This window comes from Trichomonas vaginalis, chromosome IV (assembly GCF_026262505.1).
Source record: "Trichomonas vaginalis G3 chromosome IV, whole genome shotgun sequence".
Taxonomy (NCBI): Eukaryota; Parabasalia; order Trichomonadida; family Trichomonadidae; genus Trichomonas; species Trichomonas vaginalis.
In genome coordinates this window covers 39135117-39158690 of record NC_067206.1, presented here as the reverse complement: position 1 = coordinate 39158690, position 23574 = coordinate 39135117, and the positions used below count along the sequence as shown (strand labels likewise).

General features: G+C 32.8%; 11 protein-coding genes and 5 pseudogenes across 16 annotated transcripts, besides 2 other annotated features; 8 read left to right on the top strand and 8 right to left on the bottom strand.

Moving 5' to 3' along the window:
* Positions 1–4816: part of a mobile genetic element that runs on past the window's edge.
* TVAGG3_0248340 (organellar and viral DNA polymerase type B) lies at positions 107–1009 on the bottom strand (the record flags this gene model as incomplete). The annotated part of the gene is made up of 1 exon (XM_051227947.1): positions 107–1009. One exon carries the CDS (start codon positions 1007–1009, stop codon positions 107–109), a length of 903 nt encoding a protein of 300 aa, XP_051112933.1.
* On the bottom strand, positions 3038–3890 carry TVAGG3_0248330 (annotated as a pseudogene). Its single transcript has one exon. A coding segment is annotated over exon 1 (853 nt).
* On the top strand, positions 3940–4816 carry TVAGG3_0248320 (annotated as a pseudogene). The gene has a single exon. A coding segment is annotated over exon 1 (877 nt).
* A 228-nt stretch (positions 4817–5044) lies between these two features.
* TVAGG3_0248300 (protein of unknown function, DUF4107 family) lies at positions 5045–5572 on the top strand (the record flags this gene model as incomplete). Its single annotated transcript, XM_001311964.1, has 1 exon — positions 5045–5572. The coding sequence occupies one exon, from the start codon at positions 5045–5047 to the stop codon at positions 5570–5572; it is 528 nt and encodes a 175-aa protein (XP_001311965.1).
* Positions 5573–5704: 132 nt separating this feature from the next.
* On the top strand, positions 5705–6025 carry TVAGG3_0248290 (uncharacterized protein; the record flags this gene model as incomplete). The annotated part of the gene is made up of 1 exon (XM_001311965.1): positions 5705–6025. The coding sequence occupies one exon, from the start codon at positions 5705–5707 to the stop codon at positions 6023–6025; it is 321 nt and encodes a 106-aa protein (XP_001311966.1).
* Positions 6026–6225: 200 nt separating this feature from the next.
* On the bottom strand, positions 6226–6900 carry TVAGG3_0248280 (MULE transposase domain-containing protein; the record flags this gene model as incomplete). The annotated part of the gene is made up of 1 exon (XM_001311966.1): positions 6226–6900. The coding sequence occupies one exon, from the start codon at positions 6898–6900 to the stop codon at positions 6226–6228; it is 675 nt and encodes a 224-aa protein (XP_001311967.1).
* Positions 6901–9046: 2146 nt separating this feature from the next.
* TVAGG3_0248270 (methylated histone binding) lies at positions 9047–9796 on the bottom strand (the record flags this gene model as incomplete). The annotated part of the gene is made up of 1 exon (XM_001311967.1): positions 9047–9796. One exon carries the CDS (start codon positions 9794–9796, stop codon positions 9047–9049), a length of 750 nt encoding a protein of 249 aa, XP_001311968.1.
* A 329-nt stretch (positions 9797–10125) lies between these two features.
* TVAGG3_0248260 (uncharacterized protein) lies at positions 10126–12635 on the bottom strand (the record flags this gene model as incomplete). Its single annotated transcript, XM_001311968.1, has 1 exon — positions 10142–12595. One exon carries the CDS (start codon positions 12593–12595, stop codon positions 10142–10144), a length of 2454 nt encoding a protein of 817 aa, XP_001311969.1.
* Positions 12636–13217: 582 nt separating this feature from the next.
* On the top strand, positions 13218–14384 carry TVAGG3_0248250 (uncharacterized protein; the record flags this gene model as incomplete). The annotated part of the gene is made up of 1 exon (XM_001311969.1): positions 13218–14339. The coding sequence occupies one exon, from the start codon at positions 13218–13220 to the stop codon at positions 14337–14339; it is 1122 nt and encodes a 373-aa protein (XP_001311970.1).
* Positions 14385–14694: 310 nt separating this feature from the next.
* On the top strand, positions 14695–15414 carry TVAGG3_0248240 (Yip1 domain family; the record flags this gene model as incomplete). Its single annotated transcript, XM_001311970.1, has 1 exon — positions 14695–15384. One exon carries the CDS (start codon positions 14695–14697, stop codon positions 15382–15384), a length of 690 nt encoding a protein of 229 aa, XP_001311971.1.
* Positions 15415–15702: 288 nt separating this feature from the next.
* On the bottom strand, positions 15703–16438 carry TVAGG3_0248230 (cystinosin family; the record flags this gene model as incomplete). Its single annotated transcript, XM_001311971.1, has 1 exon — positions 15771–16427. One exon carries the CDS (start codon positions 16425–16427, stop codon positions 15771–15773), a length of 657 nt encoding a protein of 218 aa, XP_001311972.1.
* A 2103-nt stretch (positions 16439–18541) lies between these two features.
* TVAGG3_0248220 (uncharacterized protein) lies at positions 18542–19327 on the bottom strand (the record flags this gene model as incomplete). Its single annotated transcript, XM_001311972.1, has 1 exon — positions 18542–19327. The coding sequence occupies one exon, from the start codon at positions 19325–19327 to the stop codon at positions 18542–18544; it is 786 nt and encodes a 261-aa protein (XP_001311973.1).
* Positions 18545–23574: part of a mobile genetic element that runs on past the window's edge.
* TVAGG3_0248210 (protein of unknown function, DUF4106 family) lies at positions 19377–20231 on the top strand (the record flags this gene model as incomplete). Its single annotated transcript, XM_051227946.1, has 1 exon — positions 19377–20231. The coding sequence occupies one exon, from the start codon at positions 19377–19379 to the stop codon at positions 20229–20231; it is 855 nt and encodes a 284-aa protein (XP_051112932.1).
* Positions 20655–21268, top strand: TVAGG3_0248200 (annotated as a pseudogene). The gene has a single exon. A coding segment is annotated over exon 1 (614 nt).
* TVAGG3_0248190 lies at positions 21522–22285 on the bottom strand (annotated as a pseudogene). Its single transcript has one exon. A coding segment is annotated over exon 1 (764 nt).
* On the top strand, positions 22624–23559 carry TVAGG3_0248180 (annotated as a pseudogene). Its single transcript has one exon. A coding segment is annotated over exon 1 (936 nt).

Genomic DNA, 23574 nt, shown 5'->3' with positions numbered 1-23574 from the left:
CCCCAAAAACGTCCATATTGCATTTATTTCACTCTGTATTGTTGTCCATTCAGCAAAATTAATACCCGCATTCGCTAAGCTGAAAATGAAATTCAGTGGATCGAACTTAATTCCACCTTTTTTTTTCAATTTCAACGAACTCACTAACATGAGATTTTAAATATTCTTTCGTTAAAATTGTTTTCCCCGATGTTATGTCATTAACGAAACTATCACCGTCAAAAGTTAACAAATTCAATTTCGTCATTGGTGCTTTTATTTCATACACCGCTTTATCTATAGTTTTTGGCTCACCTTCTTTAGAAGTGTATGAAACATTAATGAATGAATTATATGTATTCATGAATGAGTTAAAATCAATGATTTTCATTAATGAAGCCTTTAATGATTCATTTACTGTTGAATCCCTTAAAACAATTACTGAACTGTCATTAATGAAAGGTACACTGCAAACTGTCGAATTTGGATCAAATACCGTAGTCGGAGAAGGAGTATTAATGATATAAGTCATTAAATCATTAAGTGACGTAAATAATGTTGTCGTTTTTGATTTAATTTCTTTAGCATCTGTTATATACGGTAATTTTATTTCTGTAGTTTCTGAATTAAAGATATTCGCTAAAATGTTTTGTAAACTGTTTTGAACAGCTGTATAAACCGTTGAATTCGGAACTCTTACGATTTCACCGTCCTTAATAAAAGGCATTGCACATGGTGTAGTGCTTGGATCAAATCTTTCGGGATTATAATTCAACATATATTCTAATGCTTCATGAACAGACTTATATACTGTTGTGTCGTTCTTCATGACAACTTCTCCATTTACAATGAAAGGCATAGTGCATGGAGTTAAAATAGGGTCAAACTTTTCATAGTCCTTCCATGTTATGTATTTCTCGGTATTTCCATCACTGATAACAATATATTTGTCAGTAAGTGTGAGAGAGTATTGACCAAAATATAAACGTTTAGCTCTGTCAGCTTCATACGCATATGCAGCTATACTCATATTTTAATGAGAATAAAATGTTGTTCTATTTGCAAAGTACAGACCAAACGAATACGGGACAGTAAAACTACAAAAAACTTAGGTCTACAGAATGAGCCACTTGCATTCAGAATGGTGACTTTAATACTATTGCTTCAATTCGTTATAACTGACGAAACCAGATTTCATGGAGCTTGAAATAGATGGAAAAGAAGCACGAAATAAGATTTCACAATAATGTAGAATATAAGATGGAAACATTAGCTGGAGTGTTAAATGCTCTCATAAATACTACAATAAACAAGGATAACGAAGAAAACTTAATGAATGTTAAACTTATTGCAGGAGTTTTGAAGTTTCAGTTATGCGAAGGAGTTTAAGATAACACGAATGAGTCATAGAGTTCAATTGCTTCTGGGAGCATACCATATGACATTTCTTTGAAAAGTGTTGACAAAACGATTGAGATGAAATCTGTTCCATTATGTATGTTATGGTATATTGTTTGTACATTGAGTCAAAAATAGCTAATGTCACAGTATTTCAGGAGTTAATAGTAAAGGTTCAGTAGAATATAAGTCTTTCTGTTATGCAGTCAATTCAATGTTCATCCAACACTTCCTGTCATAGCAACTCATTTAGGTAAATGGGTTCGCATTAGTCCTCATAATTTGAAAGACATGCAATTCAGACTTGTTGACTTTCAAGGAGAGCCTGTAGAACTGAAGGCACCAGTGCGAATGACTGTTGAAGTTGACTTTTTAGAAAATATTAAATGCAACAGCTTACAAGAGATCAGAGCTAAAAATATAAAGTATGAATGTTATTATTATGGTCATGAACTTGGTTGTTGTTGTTTGATGAAACAAATAAGTTAGTTATGTCAGTCAAGAGAACAGAAAAATATTGTGTTAGTGAAAACTGCACCAAGTCAATAAGATTAGGTTGCATTATGAAGATGAGTTCGATACTGTTGAAGAAGTTTTGGATAGATACTATAAGTTGCTTTAATTTACTAAAACATATTTCAAACAAAGCTTATATTCTGTTGAAAGTTTTGTATACTCGTTCGAATATTTATACTTAAACTCAACTCCCTGTAGTTCCTGGTGTTTCAATGATGCGGATGTTACCTATTTTCATGAATATTGGCGTTTTGACCACAGCATTCGATTTCAGGGTCGAGATAGTCAATGACACATTGCTTTCCTGTTATTCGTGATATAACATTTTCAAGGTCCTCCTTTGTTAGAATTATTTGGTTCTTACTTATAAGATTTGTCAAAAGCTTCTTATCGTCTTTGAGTAAAATTGTTTGGTATAACTGAAGAAGGTAATGGTCTACGTTATCTGAAGGATTTGTTTGAACATTTGTTGTAAGGGTTGTCGTTGGCTTCTCTTGAAAGAATTTGGTCCAGTGGTGGATACTCTAACTTAACATCTGATGTAGCGTTAGCGTTTGAAGCTGAGTTTAAATTCACGGATTTCAGCTCTGGTTCTTTTTCTTTCAAACACTCTGAACTATAGTTCTTTATGACAATATTGTTTGTCGTTCGTGAGTCAACATTTGATGTTGGTTCAATTGGAACATTAACGGCACCAGCTAAGATGGATTTGCTTCTCATTTCATATAGAATAAAAACCTTTTATATGTATGAAATGAACAATATACTCGACAAGGGTTTGAATGTAAAGCTAACGAATGAAAATATTGTTGAATTCACTGAGACAGGTGCTGTGTATAAAGATGTAGAACTACTGAACAAAAGAGCAAAGGGAAGAAGCAGGAATATGAACAAAGGGTGGAAGCCTATAAAAATTTATGTCAATGATGGCTCAGGAGGTTCAAACATAAAGTATGCAGAAAGTTATAGAGTTTATGCTCTCAAAGGTGAAAAGCCTTCATTTAAGAACAGCTATTCTAACGCATATCCTCAAAAGCTAACGGATGGGGAAGTGGATGATATGAATGACAGCAAAAATATTAACAGAAATGGCGACAGAGATGCATGGAATTTGTTTACCATCAGTCAATTGAAGGTTAAACTTTAAAAACAATGTTGGTCGTTCCCATGGAATATTTTTGACTTTAATGGTATTAGTCATGATATGAATCTCAAGGTATGAACGAGGAGAGATGAGAGACTTATATGCTTCCCAAATTTCTTCAAAAGGTAATGTTATACCTGACTGTTTCCAAATGAGTTCAATATCATAACGTGAGAAACCTTGAAAGATAACGAGGTCAGTTATGAGACGTTTTATGTTTAAAGCAAGAAAACGCCATGTTTGCATAAGTATTGCTACAGTTAAATGGTAATGTCTGACTTTAGTTATGATGTTAGCTAATGGTGAGTCTGGTTTTGACACTAAACCTTTTCCGGCGAAATCATCACAAACTAATAAAGTGTTTGAAGGATACTTTTTGAAGGGGTATTTGAAAGTTTTGATAGAATGTAGTTTGTAAGTCGTTTCATATCGTAAACTCCTGAGTATTGACGTAAGTGGTGTTTGTCAATAATTCTTTCATCTCCTCAGAAGTCTTTTGCATTCCTGACTGTATGAACTCTACGATGGCATAATATTTCCTCTTACGTCGAATGTAACGTTGAAGAAATTCAATGAGTTCACTGTCTGGAACTTTAACGACAGAGGCTTGAACTTTTGACATAAATGTTTTCGCTGTTGAATCCATAGAGTCTGAAGTTGCTGATATAATGATTTGGTCATAGTAAGAGTCGTTTCCTAAACGTTCTGTTATGAGTATATGACGAATGAGGTTGAATGTCTTTCCTGAACCCATCTTTCCACAATAGAAATACACACCATTTGAACAGAATTCATAATCTTTGCTGAAAGGAAGAATAAGAGAAGAGTTAAGTTTGTCTGTAGTTTCATTCATGTCTTCATCTACATCATGTATTAAATGCTTCATTTTATCTCCATTAAAAATGCAAGTCAGAAATATTCAGAACATAGCACCGAGTCTAACTGACAAGAGTATAAGATATACTATGAACATGTTATGATGAAACCAACCAAAATTCAAGAAAGTCAGTATACTTATGAATATCCAAGACATTGGGTAGAGTATGTAGGAGGTGAGAAAGCTATTGAAATCAGACAGGTTCGAAGTATTCCAGCAGGAAGAACAATATTATTGAAGAACTTTAATGTTTTGAGATATAACGATGAAACAAAGAAGCAAGATAGTTTTCCTGTTGCTGTGTATGTGAACTTAGATACAGGAGATGACATGAAAGTTTTTAATACAAAGCTTCAAACGGTAGTGAGAGAACAACTGACTGCGGAAGGACATCCATTGCCTTCAGAAGTTACCATAGCATATAATTTTGAAACAAACTCAATAGATTTTAAAGTCATCTCTGCAAAGAAGTCAGGTTTTACATTTAATGAAGCAGATGTATATTCGAATGAAAACTTCAAAGCTATTGCATGGTTAGATAATGACGATTGCTTTAAGAAAATATTTAAATACAGTGACTCAACGATGTCAATAGATGACCTTCGTGGAATGTTACATCGACGTTTACAGTAGAAGGTTCAGCAGGATTGCTTACAAGATTGTCAATTGGTGGTATTTGGTCTCGTGAGAACATTGTTATAAAATCCAGTATAAGTGAATTTGCTGAAGAATCTATATTATGTCTTTCAAACTATATGTATTCGCCGCCGAAGCATTATAGTATAACAAACTTTGTCAGTAAGTTTAATATAAGACTTGTCGAACCTTCTTCAATGAAAGATGTTGTGCTACCTAAAGATGGAAAGGATGGACTCATTATTGAGATGATTTTAATAGCATATTAAATGAGCTTGTTCTTGAAGGTCATTCATGATGAAATAACTGTTGTAGAAGATGTTAGCAATTGTTCAGACATTTTGAAGCGTATAGATGATATAAGAAATAAGTTAGATAGACCGCAAAGCGGTGAGGGCGAAGCCTGTGAGAACGCTTATGTTTCATTGACTTTCTCCAGTAACGAGAACTTTTATGAGATAATATTGAAGAGAGATGATTTTAATATGGTGTAAATGGTAGCTTGGGCAGCTTTAGGCGCAATGGGAACAAAAGCATTAGCATTTGGAGCAAAAGCACTTGGAGCTTATGACGCAGTAAATAAAATGAGTGGAGGAAGGGTTTCGAAGACATTAGATGCAAATAAAGGGAAGATTGGAGGCTGGGTTGCAAAGAAGTTAAGATTAAATAAAATAGGGCTCATAAATAAAGCATCCAATTTGGTTGCGACTGAGTCAGAAAATGCTTTAGGAAAGGACGATGAGTTTGCAAAACACGCAAAAGACTTTAATGACCAGATGAAAGGTGAAACAATGCATTTAAATAGAGTCGATGGAACTAAAGAAAATGTTTCTTCTCCACCAGCGGTTTATCCATACGGACCTTATGGAATGTATGGAAACCCTTATGAACGACCATTTGACCCATTGACTGGTGGAAGTAACTGGTATCATTACGGCCGAAGAAGAAAGACAGTCAAGTTGGAGACAGACGTGAAGAAAGCAACTAAAAAGAAACCAAGGAAGAGAGTTATAAAACAATGAATTCAACAGGGTGAAAAAACAGGTGAAAAAAGAGGTGAGATCTCACCACTTCACCTAAATTTATTTTTGTGCTATGTTTTCATACGTGTGAGGGTGGTGATATCATTTATTTTTAAGTTTATTTTTATATAAATGACGAAAACTATTGAGATAACAAACTACAACGGTCATGAGTTCAAGAATTTGTTCTTCGTTCCTCGTGAAAATACATTCTATCAGATACGAGGGAGAAAGGGTAAAGTTAGTTTGAGCGTTTATGAAGGAATGAAGAATGGAAAGTTTATACAAGCATACGATACAAACGGTAAGCGTGTTTCATTAGCTTTGTCAAAACTTACAGGTATAAACTATGACAGTGATTTTGACCTATATGAAGAAGAAAGTGAGTCAGAAGATTATGAGCTGTTATATGAAGCACAGCAATGGGAGGAATTGCAATACTTTTGTAAGTGAGAACGTTTATTTTTACATTAGTGAAGTCGTTTGTGAAAACGTTAGTGAATTCGTTAGTGTTGTAAAATATACGTTAACGGTTTTGTAAAGTGTCAAATTCACTGTCATAGTTTATACCTGTAAGTGAGAACGTTTATTTTTACATTAGTGAAGTCGTTTGTGAAAACGTTAGTGAATTCGTTAGTGTTGTAAAATATACGTTAACGGTTTTGTAAAGTGTCAAATTCACATATAATGGGTAAGGAGGCGCGCAGTGCCGCCGTACACTTGATATGTATACTAACTACTGTCATACCACGTATTAATTCACGTTTCGGTGATAATTTAGTATAAATTCCAAGGTATTCGAAAAATTCTGTTTTTAAGTCAAGTTCTGTGAACACGTAGAACACAGTGTCACCAGGATGGATTTCTTTTTGCTTTTCTTTTGAGAATAAACAATCAATAGTATCATAAAGATATCGTTGATTGAAATTTGCTTCGCGATATTGTTTAGCGTATTGTTTGACAATTTTTATATTGTAATTCTGAATACAGTTTAGATATTCATTTGTTGAAAATATTTTGAACATCTTTTCATACATTTTAACATTTGAAACTTTTAGGTAAGTGAAAACATAGCCTGCTTCGTATTCTTTTAAATCTTGATAAGCTTGAACTACAACAACATTAACACGAGAATCCAGTTTTCTAGAAACGAAAAAAGGAATGTTTTCATACATGGTGTAATCGTTTTTGATTCCGAATCTTTTTAAATATTGAGGTAAATTTGGCTGAATTGCGATGTTTATAAAGCTGATAATCTCTGAATTCATCAGGAATCTTGATTCATTCCAAATTGGATGGGCATCAGAGTGAGGATGATTACATGACATTTAAAATAACCGCAAAATTTTTAAGGATCCCTGAAAGACGATAGACTATGCTCAGAAAACCACTTTTAATGTTATACCAGCTAAGCTTTTATATCCTCAAATATTGGCTTTGTTTTGAAAATCATATATCACCATTCATGGATATAATATGATATATCTATCTGATTTCAAAAGTTGAAAAGATATTAAGAATTCACTAATTCTGAGTATTTTTTTTTGAATTTATCAAGAATTTATTATATTTAGCATCAATATATTAATGTATCATATTACATTGAATACATTGCGAAAATTAGCATTTTTAAATTTTTTTATTTAAAGTATCTTGAAATAATCAACTCAAGTTTCAGAACAACTCTACATTAAGGTAAGGTATATTAGTTTCTAACTATTAAATGAATAAAAAATATGAATTCGAATAAATTGAACAATTACAGAATTATCAAAACATTTGCAGATTTTGTTTTAGTTTTATATTATTTGATGATTTCCAGAACCAAATTGTAAAACTTTTTTAATATAATTTTTTATTTCTAAAGTCAGTGATAATTTCACTAGGTTTCAGCACTAACCTTTCTATTATGGTGACCAATAGTGAATTTTTTGAAAAATGCTTTGAGATGCATTTTCCAATAATAGCCCAATTGATGAAAAGTCACACTTATAGGTATGAATTCCTGGGCGAGTTCAACTGTCATACCACGTATTAATTCACGTGTCGGTGATAATTTAGTATAAATACCAAGGAGTTCGAAAAATTTTGCTTTTAATTCAAAATCTGTGAATACGTAGAACACAGTGTCACCAGGATGGATTTCTTTTTGCTTTTCCTTTGAGAATAGATATTCAATAGTATCATAAAGGAAACGTTGATTGAAGTTTGCTTCACGATATTGTCTGGCATATTGTTTGACAATTTTTATATTATAATCCTGTATGCAGTTTAGATATTGATTTGTTGAAAATATTTTGAACATCCTTTCATACGTTTTAACATTTGAAATTTTTAGATAAGTGAAAACATAACCTGCCTCTGACTCCTTTAAATCATGGTAAGCTTGAACTACTACAACATTAACAGGAGTGTTCAGCTTTATAGAGATGAAATAAGGAATGTTTTTGATAATTCTGTAATTGTTTTTGATTCTGAATCTGAATAAATATTGAGGTAAATTGGGCTTGATTGCGTTGTTTATAAACCTGATAATCTCCGAATTCTTCAAGAATCTGGATTCCTTCCAAATTGGGTGAGCAACAGAATGAGGATGATTACAAGACATTTAAAATAACCGCAAAATTTTTAAGGATCCGTTAAAGACGATAGAAATTGTTCTGAAAAGCTTTTATCTCCCCAAATTTTGCTCTTGTTTTGAATTTCATATATTACTATCCTTAACTAAAATATACTCAATGTACCTGATTTATTCAATCCAAAAGATAGAGATAATTCAATATTTGATTTCTTCAAGCATTCGTTATGAGCAATATATATGAAATTTTATTAGATCTAGTACAGACATATTAATGTATCATTATCATTGAAGATATTGCGGATAGTAGCATTTTTAATTTTTTTTATTTATTTTCATAAGTTTAATTGCACATAGGTTAATTTATCAATTACTGTAAGATAGCGAAGTTAAAATAGTACACACAAAGCTACTAAATCACTCATCTTTGCTTACAAAGACATCAATATCGAAGAATCTTTGGATTAAATATATTTCTAGTGATTAATAATATTTGCTTGTGAACAATACATTTCATAAAAGAGTTGTTTCCTATGGAATTAAACCTCGAATTTTTAATTTTAAAAAAGAATAATTCTCAGACATACGATTATTTTTGATTCAAATGCTGTTCGGCATTAAAAGCAAAAATAATCATATATATGAGAATTACACTTTTCAGACATTTTTGGGTCGCTTCGCGCCCCTGACAAAACATCGGAAAAGTGTAAATTTTTTTACTTTTGAAATTATTGTTCTTTGCCGCTCTTCAAACAGCATGTCACAATATAAGGCATAGTTCCCTAATCGGAACAATCATTTTCACAAAAATTAAATTATAAAATAATACGTTTCAATTTTGGACTTATATTATATACAAACACTTTATATAAATAAATATTACGAAAAAAGGCTTATTATGGCATTGCAATTACAAATTTTTCAGGGACAGGTGCATATAAAGGTTGTTCTCCATCAAATTGAAGCTTGTATATTCCTGGTGATGTTGATGGAGCTGCAGCAACCTTCGCAGGATAGAAAACAGATGTCCAAGTTTGATTATCATTCAGCCATAGCGCAAGAACTGATGATTTAGATTGGTGAGTTGTAGAAACAGTTCTTTTAGATGGACATGATGTAGGAACAGGTATTATCTGATCAAATGGAACTTGAATCACGTTAACTTCATCTCCTTCTGGATCTGCATCGCAGCAGTGGTAGCATTTAGTATCTTTATCGTATCCTATTACATATGCAAGGATGTAATCTTCGCCTAAAGGTATGCATGCATAGGTATCTGACTTAATAATTTTATCTTTCTGGTGTTTAATCGCACCACAAAGTGGTGGATAAGGTGGATGCTTGATAGGTAATAGGTCTGAAATAAATCGTTGAAATCTCTCTTTTAAGAATTGTAAAGATGGAATTTCGAAAGATACTGGTTCATTATCGTCAACAACAGAGTCAACATTCTGAAAAATATCTAATAATTTTGTCTGTTCGCTTAAAAATGTGCTATTCGCGTATTTTTCTAATTCATTTAAACAATTTTTTGGCGAATTGAGGTCAATTTGTTGAAAATTAATGATTTCAATATTGTCATCTACATCCCGAGAATTTTGGAGCTTTTCAACTCTTTCGAGCAAAGCAGCAAAATCTTTGCTCATCCAGCTTTGAAATTTATGAATTTAAATAAAATAGAATTGATTCTTTCGTTTTTAATGATGTCAAGATTATGAGCAAAATATAAAATTCTTTAAAATATAATCAATGTTGAACTCATTTTCATGATTTAAAGCGCCATATCTGATACCATCCAAGAAAATTGAGAGAATCTCACTAAAACAAACTGAAATTAAGATGGAGTTTGTGAAATTGTGTTTATTATTGACGAAAAGTATAAGATTTCTCTTCCAAAAGCAGAGCGCACCCTAAAGAGAAATAAATTTATTTTAAAATGAAATTTATTTCCAAATACAACAAATACATCAAATATAATATAAAATTATTTTTCATTTCTTCACTTTCTTATAAAGTTTCGGTTGATTTTCACCTTGCTTGACCTTAGACGGATCAACAGGTACCATCTTTCCATGTTTCTTCTGTGTGCGGGTGTTTGTTCCTTCGTCATCAGATCCAATTGTTTTCAAAAACAGTTTCATGTCATCATCAGTATCATCATCGTCATTATCAGCCAGTGCCTTCTTCGGAGGTGGTGGCAAATGGTTGGAATTCTTCTTTGGAGATGGTGGAGGCTGAACAGGTTGTTGGAAACCAGCACTTCTCATATCCATGTTGTTAACAATGTTTTTGGCATCCAGACCTTTCTTTTCCTTCTTTTTCATCTTGTTTTGGAGCTCCTTCGGAGTAATTGTCAAATTATCTTCGTCAGAACCGGTCGTAGGAGGAAGGTCGTCATCCTTGTATATAATAGGATTGAATTTGGCCGCAGGAGGCAAGTCTGGCAAACTCATCGTCATATTCGGTGTCGGAATCGAGCGAGGAATGAAGAAAGAATTCATGTTGAAGTCGCCTGTGCCTTCAAATGAATTTCCTTCGTTGAAATTGACGTGAGGGGCAATTGGCATTCCACGCATTCCGCCTCCACCGGATCCGCCTTTGAACATGGGCAGAGCAGGAAGTTTTACAGGCTTGGTCTTGACTACAGCTTTCTTTTTCTTCGTTACTTTTTCACATGGATCGTAACAATGAACAAAGAACCTCGAAACAATGACGGCAAGGTTCCAGCCTGGAACTGATGCAGCTCTAATGTTAGGATCAACCAAAGAAACAATTGTATCTTTGACTAAGGCTGCAAATGTTTCATTCATCGTTGGCCTGATGATTTTATCAAGAGCGTATGAAATGGATTTGTTATCTGGTGGTGAGAAAGTGAAATCTTCTTCGAAATCGGCAAGGTTGTTGAGAAATGCCCACCATCTTGGGAAAAAGTGGTTTTCCAGACGTCTGTTGTAGTCTTTGAATCTGTCTGTAGTTCCACTGTATATGTTCAAGCAGAATGGAACTGAAAGGAGGTATCCGAAAACAGGGAAATTTCCTGGATGTTGGACAGAAACGGCTTTTGTGAATTTGACGTTTTCCTGGAAGAAAGGAACAATTATACCACGTCCGAAGAATGCGGAAAGGCCAAGAAATGTAAGGGCTTGGCTGTTGTAACGAGTATTTAAGTACATTCTGAGTGTACTTAAAATAATACGCCATTCCTTAGGTACGTATACTGCGCCTTGCATGATATACTTCATAACATTGAACAAAATCTTCTCTGTAAGCTTGACATCAACAAGTGTAATATCTGAAAGGTCAAGATCATCGTGGAAGTCAACAATCGCGCTAACCTTGTTGAAGAAGTCATCAAAGTACTGTTGGAAGTAGATTTTTCCAAGTGCGCGAGCAAATAAAAGTAAATGAGTCGGAAGTTCAAAGGAATCATTAGCTAATTCAAACGAATCGTTAAATGTAAACGCAAATACGCTTTCTGCAAGGAAAACCATTTTGTTTGCGTGAATATGGCATCTAACTACGCCTTCCCAGACTTTTGGATCCAAAATTGTAGACTTTAAGAGTGCCTGAACAAAAACTGAGTCATTGGCAGTAATGTAGGTGTAATAAGAGCGATATAAAATTTCCGGGAAAAATTCGTCTCCGCTTAAAAGATAGAATGGGAAAGGAACTTTCTGTCTTGAGTAAATGAGGTCCCAAAGCTGAATTTGATCCTTTTCAATCGGTTTAAATTGACAAACGTTTTTTTGGTTGAGATCTAAGATATTTATAGTAGTTTTATCGGTACTACTGTATGCTTTTTGAATCATGATGGATTTCACCTCATGGCATCCTTTACTTGTAGTTTCATAAAGGCAAAAATGACGATCTCTATCAATATATGCCCAATAGCTACCTTTATCTTCAATAGTACAGCGGCAAATGGAAAGCAAGTAGTTATTGATTAAACAAGATTTTGTTGTCCAAACTTTTTGGAATAAAGCTATTGTCATGAAATAAATGAATTTCTTTGGATCAGATGTTGTATGTAGGATCCTTGCAAGAAGAATTGTTAATGATGGAATTGATGGATGTAAACGTGGAATGCATGGAGGAAAATAACAGACAACTGGATAAGCTAGCTTTTGAATCATGGCTTGTGTAAGGTAAGCACCAAAATCAGCGACGAGTGGAGTAACATTTGTGAATATTTCGCTTTGTGGAATTTGATCAAATTCTTTACAGAATGGTTCTACCATATCATTGATCGAACGATTGTTGAGTAATGGCAAATCAGTAATGTTTGCTTCATCAAGTCTAACCCATGAGTTAGCATCATATCTTGTAAAATCAATTACAGGAAGATTTTTGTATTTTTCATACCAATGAGATGCTTGAACTTCTCCTACTTCATCTTGGCCATTAGCACCTTGAGCATTCTCTGCGCCTTCGATGTCTTCAGCCATTCAAAACTTTTTTTTATTAATTTTGCAACGGAAAGAGTTTAGATAACGTGGGTGATTTTTCACCCAGCCATAAGGATCACACTTTTGAGAGTTTTACATGGCATTTGCCGGCAAATGCTATGTAAAGTTGTCTCAAATATTTTAGGGTAAATGCACCGGCAACCCCTGGGAAATAATTGAGAATAAATTACATGGCATTTGCCGGCAAATGCCATGTAAAACTCTCAAAAGTTGAGCCCCTTACGGCTGGGTGAAAAATCACCCACGTTAATTTTTTTTTGTTTCAGCAGTGTAAAGGGAAGAAAATATACTTTTATTAAATGCACATATGACCAATATCTTATACACAAGTATTTCTATTTATAGGTGTAAGATGAACTTCATATATTCACTTTATCAAGATATTTTATTGACATTATCTAATCAAACGAAAATTTCTATAACATTAGGGGATTTTCATGATTGGCTGATTGTGATTACATTTTTCCTATATGAATCAATTTCTGAGAAATGTACGTTTAGAGTTCAAAGATTTTACATTTATTTATGAAGTATTTAAATCTATGTCTTATGACATTTTTCGATATTAACCTTTTTTATTTATTTTTTATTCAAGCAAATTATGGAATCAGACATTAAACCTGTTTTAAGTTTAAATGCAACAGTTTTAAAACGTATGGAGCCAATTATATCCAAACTTCCTAGTGATCCCTTTGAAATCGCTGCTGTTGCTCAATCAAATGGTGAAAATGTCCAAAGACTATCTTGCTGTATTAAATTAATCAGAATGTATTATAATGCAATTCCACAGTTAGTTATTTCCGGCAAAACATCTAAATATATCGATAAATTTAATCATAAATTTGAAGAAGAATTGACAATTTCAAAACGAATTGATCCAAAAAGTATTACTGCATTATTCACATGCTGTATGATTTCTGTTGGAACAGGAGCTATTAAAAAATACTTGCAAGCTCCTTCGTCACCAAATCCATTTGCTCAATGTATGCGAATCATTTGCAGAATCACATGGTTTTTGCGATCGAGATATAGATTACTTGATGATTTACATTCACAAAATAAAATTGGAATATTAAATAACAGTTTGAGAATTGCAAATTTCCGTGATCTCTGTGCAAGTGGTCAGAGAGCTGCAATATTCGCTGCAACATCTATACCAAGTAATGTTGATCTTAGACTATTCGCTTACCATGTTCCAAGAAGATATATTACAGATTCTGTGAAGAGTTTGTATGAAGAGTTCAAAAAGATGCTTTCTGATGAACGTAGAAACGAACTTGAAGATCTGGAAGTTCAAGTTGATCTATTACTCAAGGCAAAACTATCTCCAACGTTTTTCTCAGCAAAATCAAACGTTGATGACACAATTTTAGCTTTATTCCCGTTCGAAGATATTTATGATGATGTATTTGAGAATATGCTTAGTGGATATCTGCATGAAATAGCTCCTGATCACGAATTTGACATTTTTAAGGAAGATTTCGAAAAAGCAGCAACAAAAGCAGCGAGTGTAAGACTTGGAAAGGTCAAAAGACATTTTGATCTCGTTCATATTGTTAATCACGATGTTCCTCCATTAGGTTGGGAGCCTCCATCGAATATTAGTGAAGAAAGTAGAACAAAAAAGACTACAAAACCAGGTGATTTCACAATGTTTGATATGTTCAAGACTGATCAGAACTTCATTGAGAATTCAAGGAAGCTTTACCAGAAAAAGTATTAATTTCATTTTTATGTTACCATGATAAATATTTGATTTGTGTTTTATAAAATTTCTCACTTTTAAAACCTATACTTCATATATAAGTTCTTTGATCAATCAAATATGATATTTTAGAAAATATGATTTATCAATCATCTCTATTGCACATAAATATTGTTACTGTGGACAATATAATCAATCAACAATTTACTTCCTTGCATACTAGAGATGATCTTTATTCGAATGATTAGGCAACATTATCTGATTTTGTTTGGAAACCAAAATAAAATACATAGGATAGTTTATTGCAATAATAATTTTTGATTGATGCCAAATGAACGTTTAGATTATTTTTTACAAAAAGTGACAAAATTACATGTCAGATCAGGATGATTTAATTTTCTCTCAACTTCAGCAAGAATTACCTCCAGAGCATGTCATGGTAGAACCAGAACCTCATGATAATGAAGATTTATCACAAATTTCAGTTTTTTCGATAAAGTTTTATCGCCAATTCTTTAACATTGATACAATGGATGTACTGAAACGCATACTAATTGCTATTAATCCAGCAGATTCAAAGTTTTTTGTCAATTCTGTTCCACCAGATCTTTTTGGTCCCCTTTGGATCTCAATCACAATTTCTTTTCTATCTATAGTATTTGGAAGCATATCTAGAATGATTAGTCTCAAAAAGAAATACTTTAGTTTTGGAAAATATGTTTTTGCAAATTTAATAGTTTTTATCTTTGTTTTTGGCGGACCTATTGCATGGAAATATTTTACAAAACAATTAGATTCTCCATCTTTGATATCTATCATGTCATTAATTGGCTATCTAATGTCTACAAACTTAATTTCTACATTTATCTGTCTTATTGCTGGCCGGTCAGCCGACATCTTAATATCATTTATCTTTGGCTCCGTTGCAGGCGTTCTTTTGTTCCTGAAACTTAAATCAGCCTTTTTAGATCCAACTTCACAAACGAAATCATTCATGCCGAATCTTGTTTCAGGCATCTGCATGATGATCACATTCGGTCTTCTCCAAATTGTTTCGAGATAAATTTTTTTATATTTTTTATTTTGTTTTCTGTTAAATTCTATATTTAATACTACTTAATGTTTATTTACTTTTTAAACTATGAACCTAGAAGACGAAATACCTATTGCAAATAACAATATTTGCTTAGATGTTCATTAATTCCGATATTCAGTGAATATATTATATGCAAATGTGCCTCAGTGCTGTTAACTATGCTAACTATGTTAACGAAATAAAAATAAAACAAATGGTAAAAATTTGAATAATTTTGATGAAAATCTTTATGAAACTTACTCATTTACATAGATACATTAATAACTCAAAAGAAATAATGCTTTGATCGCATGTTTTTTAAATAAATATTTAGTAATAATAAAAAAACAAGAAGAAACCAAAAATCCATATGATTAAATAGGTTCCAATCTGAGAACATCCTTCTTGGAGTGCTTGGATGCAGAATCAAAGATTCTGTATTCATCATATGCAAAAGCTAGGCCAAAACCAATGACAGAGTACATAACTGATATGAAATAGAACATCCATATCACATTATCTGGTTGACAGTTAATCATACACATTAAAATTCCAAGAATTGAAGCAGTGAAATTCAAATGTAAACCAAATAATGAAATTCCTAATGTAGATCGTATTCTTATGCATGCGTAAAAGTATGGAACTGAGCAAATTACTTGTGAAGCCGAATTAAAGTATCTTGTGATGAAATTTGAGGAAGGAATGAGAAAAACAACAAGAAACGCTACAACTGGTATTGAATAAAAGATAAGATATGGTTTGGCACGCCTTGTCCAAACAAATTGGAAAATCTGAATAAGATGTACGACAAATAGAATCAATGACGGGAAAATAAGTTCTAATGATCTTTTTTCTGCAAAACAGAGCGCAAAATTAAATGAATTTCCTATCATTCTTAGGCAAACTGCTAAAGAACTGAATCCTTCTGTTGATTTCGTACGGAAATTTAAATATATCTGTGGCAAATCAACTAAAAAGTAAAACGTCGCAGAAGCGTACCCGCAAATTTTCGCAACATGTTCTGGTTCCATTTTATGTCAAATTGTCAAATTTTTTATTCACATCCATAAAATAATGGGGAGAAGCTTCCTAAACTTTTTAATCCCATAAATATGGTCATTATCTGAAATAAAGAGTTAAGCGTCATATGTCACTTTTTGTACTAAGGAAACATCGACTTTATGCGTTATGACTTTTCGATGAGGAAACAAGTGTTCACGTATTATAAACTTCCTTATTCCAATAAACCGACCCTAAACATAATTAATTCTAAGAATGATAATGGTCTCTTTTCTATGATAACCAAATCAATTTGGTTATCATAGTAAAGCACCAAAAACAGGAATAGGAATAACCGCGTTTAAACAGGAATAGGCAATATGGAAACTAGAGAAGACTCAACTGATTTTTTAAGCAAATCTTCTTTCTGATTCAAATCTGCTTTGCTCATCATTGTATATTACTGCATTTTTATTAAGATACTTTAATGCATGATCAATGTACATCATTCTTTTAGCAATTTTTAAAATTCATTCTGCTAATTACGTTGAATTTTGTTCAAAAGATATCGTAATTCCATAATTTAATACGTAAAATGTTATTGAATAACTCTGATTATTCCTTTACATGCAAAATGAGTGTGTTCTTTTTTACATTTTTACTCATATTAGATCAAATTTAACCTGATTTTATACTATTAACACTTATTTTAGAGGGGATATACTTAAATCTCTATTGTTTTAATAAAAACTAAAAAAAAAATATAAAAATTTTCAAAAATGTTAAAATATACTAGCTTTCAAAGAAAGTAAGTCATTTTATAAGGAAGACATTATATGTTTAGGAAGGAAATTCCGTGTAATAACCAAAATAGGAAAGAATATTCAATCATTATGAAAGAACTCTATTCTAACAATTTGTGAGACATATATCTTTATAGCGACATAGTTGCAATTCATGTTTTATCCCCTTTCCTTCATTGATTTTAATTAATGCATTCATTCACTGAATATGCATGCTCAAAATCGAACATTTGCCTTACTAATCAACGGACAATGAATGTTTAAAAATGATTAGTATTGAAAAGTAGCTGGAATTTCAGTGTTGTTTTGTATATTTATTCCAAGTGCAAATTTAAACAAAATATACTTATTCAAAGTGCAATGTTTACAAACAATCAATCAATAAAAGTCACATCTTTTTTTCACTGGAAAAAAAAATGATATTTGTTTATAAAGATAAGTATTTAATTACAATAGTACGAATTTAATTTTTAGACTGAAGTTTATTCATTGTTACCGTTTTTAGTCTAAGTTTCTAGGAAATGAGTATTTTATTTTGCAAGATAAAGTTCTTCGATAAAATTAGCATGAAAAATCTTCTTTCGTATAAGAGTAATAATAAGTTTCCGCAAATCTTATTGAGAATAGTACGAGAATTTTGTTTGAAATTTAAATTTTGCATAAATAAAGAATGGATGCAAGAATTTTCCAATTCCATTTTGTTAGAGTTGATTCGTGATTCCATATTGTTGATTCCTATTCCTGTTTTTGGTGCTTTACTATGATAACCAAATTGATTTGGTTATCATAGAAAAGAGACCATTATCATTCTTAGAATTAATTATGTTTAGGGTCGGTTTATTGGAATAAGGAAGTTTATAATACGTGAACACTTGTTTCCTCATCGAAAAGTCATAACGCATAAAGTCGATGTTTCCTTAGTACAAAAAGTGACATATGACGCTTAACTCTTTATTCCAGATAATGACCATATTTATGGGATTAAAAAGTTTAGGAAGCTTCTCCCCAATGATTTAAATATATGTTTTATATAAGCATTAGAGGGAAGACCAAAATTTTTGTTACGGGCGTGACCAAGACCAAAATTTCACTATTTCTGACAAAATTTACGTGTCAAAATCCTAGATTAGCTTGAAAATCTTCCAATACTAATCATCATGTCTTTCAACTTTGGCATTATATGGCCTAGCATATACTCTATCATATTATGCTATCAAACACATATGTTAATAAAATTTATGCAATTAAATAGGATGATTCTCATTGAATATGAGCGTTTCAAATCGTTTATAATTGCCTCAACATACTATAGTATCAACTGAAGTAGATTTAGCTGTGAAATCTTAAAAATGAAGTATTATGTTTGTTATACTATAATGCTTCGGCGGCGAATACATATAGTTTGAAAGACATAATATAGATTCTTCAGCAAATTCACTTATACTGGATTTTATAACAATGTTCTCACGAGACCAAATACCACCAATTGACAATCTTGTAAGCAATCCTGCTGAACCTTCTACTGTAAACGTCGATGGTAACATTCCACGAAGGTCATCTATTGACATCGTTGAGTCACTGAATTTAAATATTTTCTTAAAGCAATCGTCATTATCTAACCATACAATAGCTTTGAAGTTTTCATTCGAATATACATCTGCTTCATTAAATGTAAAACCTGACTTCTTTGCAGAGATGACTTTAAAATCTATTGAGTTTGTTTCAAAATTATATGCTATGGTAACTTCTGAAGGTAATGGATGTCCTTCCGCAGTCAGTTGTTCTCTCACTACCGTTTGAAGCTTTGTGTTAAAAACTTTCATGTCATCTCCTGTATCTAAGTTCACATACACAGCAACAGGGAAACTATCTTGCTTCTTTGTTTCATCATTATATCTCAAAACATTAAAGTTCTTCAATAATATTGTTCTTCCTGCTGGAATACTTCGAACCTGTCTGATTTCAATAGCTTTCTCACCTCCTACATACTCTACCCAGTGTCTTGGATATTCATAAGTATACTGACTTTCTTGAATTTTGGTTGGTTTCATCATAACATGTTCATAGTATATCTTTATACTCTTGTCAGTTAGACTCGGTGCTATGTTCTGAATATTTCTGACTTGCATTTTTAATGGAGATAAAATGAAGCATTTAATACATGACGTAGATGAAGACATGAATGAAAGCAGTGAAAAGCTCAACAGTTCTCTTATTCTTCCTTTCAGTAAGGACTATGAGTTCTGTTCAAATGGTGCGTATTTCTATTGTGGAAAGATGGGTTCAGGTAAGACATTTAACCTCATTCGTCATATACTCATAACAGAACGTTTAGGAAATGACTCATATTATGACCAAATCATTATATCAGCAACTTCAGACTCTATGGACTCAACAGCGAAAACATTTATGTCAAAAGTTCAAGCCTCTGTCGTTAAAGTTCCAGACAGTGAACTCATTGAATTTCTTCAACGTTACATTCGATGTAAGAGGAAATATTATGCCATCGTTGAATTTATACAGTCAGGAATGCAAAAGACTTCTGAGGAGATGGAAAGAATTACTGACAAACACCACTTACGTCAGTACTCAGGAGTTTACGATATGAAACGACTTACAAATTACATTCTATCAAAACTTTCAAAATACCCCTTCAAAAAATATCCATCAAACACTTTATTAGTTTGTGACGACTTCGCCGGAAAAGGTTTAGTTTCAAAGCCTGACTCACCATTAGCTAACATCATAACTAAAGTCAGACATTACCACTTAACTGTAGCAATACTTATGCAAACATGGAGGTTTTTAGCTTTAAACATAAAACGTCTCATAACTGACTTCGTTATCTTTCAAGGTTTCTCACGCTATGATATTGAACTCATTTGGAAACAGTCAGGTATAACATTACCTTTTGAAGAAATTTGGGAAGCATATAAGTCTCTCATCTCTCCTCGTTCATACCTTGAGATTCATATCATGACTAATACCATTAAAGTCAAAAATATTCCATGGGAACGACCAACATTGTTTTAAAGTTTAACCTTCAATTGACTGATGGTAAACAAATTCCATGCATCTCTGTCGCCATTTCTGTTAATATTTTTGCTGTCATTCATATCATCCACTTCCCCATCCGTTAGCTTTTGAGGATATGCGTTAGAATAGCTGTTCTTAAATGAAGGCTTTTCACCTTTGAGAGCATAAACTCTATAACTTTCTGCATACTTTATGTTTGAACCTCCTGAGCCATCATTGACATAAATTTTTATAGGCTTCCACCCTTTGTTCATGTTCCTGCTTCTTCCCTTAGCTCTTTTGTTCAGTAGTTCTACATCTTTATACACAGCACCTGTCTCAGTGAATTCAACAATATTTTCATTCGTTAGCTTTACATTCAAACCCTTGTCGAGTATATTGTTCATTTCATACATATAAAAGGTTTTTATTCTATATGAAATGAGAAGCAAATCCATCTTAGCTGGTGCCGTTAATGTTCCAATTGAACCAACAGCAAATGTTGACTCACGAACGACAAACAATATTGTCATAAAGAACTATAGTTCAGAGTGTTTGAAAGAAAAAGAACCAGAACTTAAGTCGGTGAATTTAAACTCAGCTTCAAACGCTAACGCTACATCAGATGTTAAGTTAGAGTATCCACCACTGGACCAAATTCTTTCAAGAGAAGCCAACGACAACCCTTACACAAATGTTCAAACAAATCCTTCAGATAACGTAGACCATTACCTTCTTCAGTTATACCAAACAATTTTACTCAAAGACGATAAGAAGCTTTTGACAAATCTTATAAGCAAGAACCAAATAATTCTAACAAAGGAGGACCTTGAAAATGTTATATCACGAATAACAGGGAAACAATGTGTCATTGACTATCTCGACCCTGAAATCGAATGCTGTGGTCAAACTCCACTATTCATGAAAATAGGTAACATCCGCATCATTGAAACACCAGGAACTACAGGAGTTGAGTTTAAGTATAAATATTCGAATGATATACAAAACTTTCAACAGAATATAAACTTTGCTTGAAATATGTTTTAGTAAATTAAAGCAGTCAGGACCTTCGGTCTTGGCGCTTTGCGCCGTCAGTCAAAAAATTTCAAGTTAGCAATTTGTAATATCTATCCAAAACTTCTTCAACAGTATCGAACTCATCTTCATAATGCAAACCTAATCTTATTGACTTGGTGCAGTTTTCACTAACACAATATTTTTCTGTTCTCTTGACTGACATAACTAACTCATTTGTTTCATCAAACAGCAACAACCAAAGTTCATGACCTAATACATAACATTCATACTTTATATTTTTAGCTCTGAGTTCTCTTGTAAGCTGTTGCATTTAATATTTTCTAAAAAGTCAACTTCAACAGTCATTCGCACTGGTGCCTTCAGTTCTACAGGCTCTCCTTGAAAGTCAACAAGTCTGAATTGCATGTCTTTCAAATTATGAGGACTAATGCGAACCCATTTACCTAAATGAGTTGCTATGACAGGAACGTTTGGAATGAACATTGAATTGACTGCATAACAGAAGGATTTATATTCTACTGAACCTTTACTATTAACTCCTGAAATGCCTGTGACATTAGCTATTTTAGACTCAATGTATAAACAATTACCATAACATACGTATGGAACAGATTTCATCTCAATCGTTTTGTCAACACCTTTCAAAGGAAATGTCATATGGTATGCACCCAAAAGAAGTTGAACTCTATGACTCATTCGTGTTATCTTGAACTCTTTCTCGCTGCTGAACTTCAATGTTCCCTCAGAAGAGAGTTCGACATCTATGTTGTCAATAGTTTCTTCATTTATGAGAGTATTATGACTCCAGCAATTTTATCTATTCTATACCCAGCTCTGTTAGGAAATGTTATAACACTTCTTTTGTCATCTATTTCAATCTCTATGAAATCTGTTTCATCTGTTATGACAAAAGTTGCGATAGTATTGAAGTCAACAACTCTGAAAGCAAGTGCTTCATTCTGAAGACCTAAGTTTGTTTGTAGCTTTACTGTCCCGTATTCGTTTGGGTCTGTACTTTGCAAATAGAACAACATTTTATTCTCATTAAAATATGACTATTGCTGCATATGCGTATGAAACAAATGAAGCAAGAAGAGCACATGAACTAGTAAATGAAAACTCAACTTTAACAGTGGAAGGCAATGATTTAGTCATTGACGATGGAAAAACTAAAAAAGTCATTGATTTCGATACTTTTAACACTTATGACCCATTCATTACAACAAGCAAGGTTCCCATCATAAATGATGGAACGGTGCAATATATAAATTCTACAGTAGATGCCTCATTAGTGAAAGTATTAAATGTTCTCATTGAATTGTTAAAGAGCTTTCGATTTGACGACAACATTAAATGCCTAAAGAATTTAGTCATGAATGAGAAACAAATTCTCGGCGTTGCTGGTAGCAGTAATGATGTACACCTTATGACATTAGAATATTATAACGAACATAAAGATGAACTGAAAGGAGAGAAGGGTGACACTGGACCTCAAGGACCACAAGGAATACAAGGAATACAAGGACCTCAAGGCGAAAACGGTTTGGATGGTGAAGATGGAAAGGATGGAAAAACTGCTAAATCATGGATATGGAACCTTATAAATACTGGTTTAACAGCTGCTTCATATGGAGTTCTTCAATACCAAATCGGAAAGATATGGGCAGTACTTGGTGAAGAAGTTTTAGATGACGTTAAAAATGCTTTGAACTTCATTTCAAATGGTTCGGATACTATTAAAACTTTATCTGGTTGGATGCAAGAAACAAGGAGTCAAATAGATACTGTAAGACGTATAGCAAACAATGCACGTACGGATTGGATACTTTACGAGAAGCACAAAATACACTAAAGGAAGCAAATGATATTCTTGGCTCAGTATCAGACATGCATGAAGATTGGCTTAAAGGTATTGACAAATCTTTAAAAAATCACAGTCAGTCTATTGCTGACTACAAGAAAAGTATAGATTTTTTACATAGTGCTATGGACGTACATGATGGAAGCATAAGGAACTTACTTAATGCTAACAATAACTTACCAGGAACTATTAAAGCATTTATAAAGTCCTTTGTAAAACCTGGTGCTCTAACATTTAGGTCTTTGAGAGCAAGAGCATTGAAGTCAAGAGATGCAGAAACTCCAACAGAACCTACAGAAGGAACTGAAACAACAGAAACTCCAGAAGAACCACCAAAACCAACAGCTAATGAAATATTGTTCGAATATTTTCCAAGGTACTCTGTTCTCATTGCATACATTCAAGAAATACTTAAGAAAGCAGACTTGACTTTAGGAGATGATGAAAGTTCTGTATATCTTT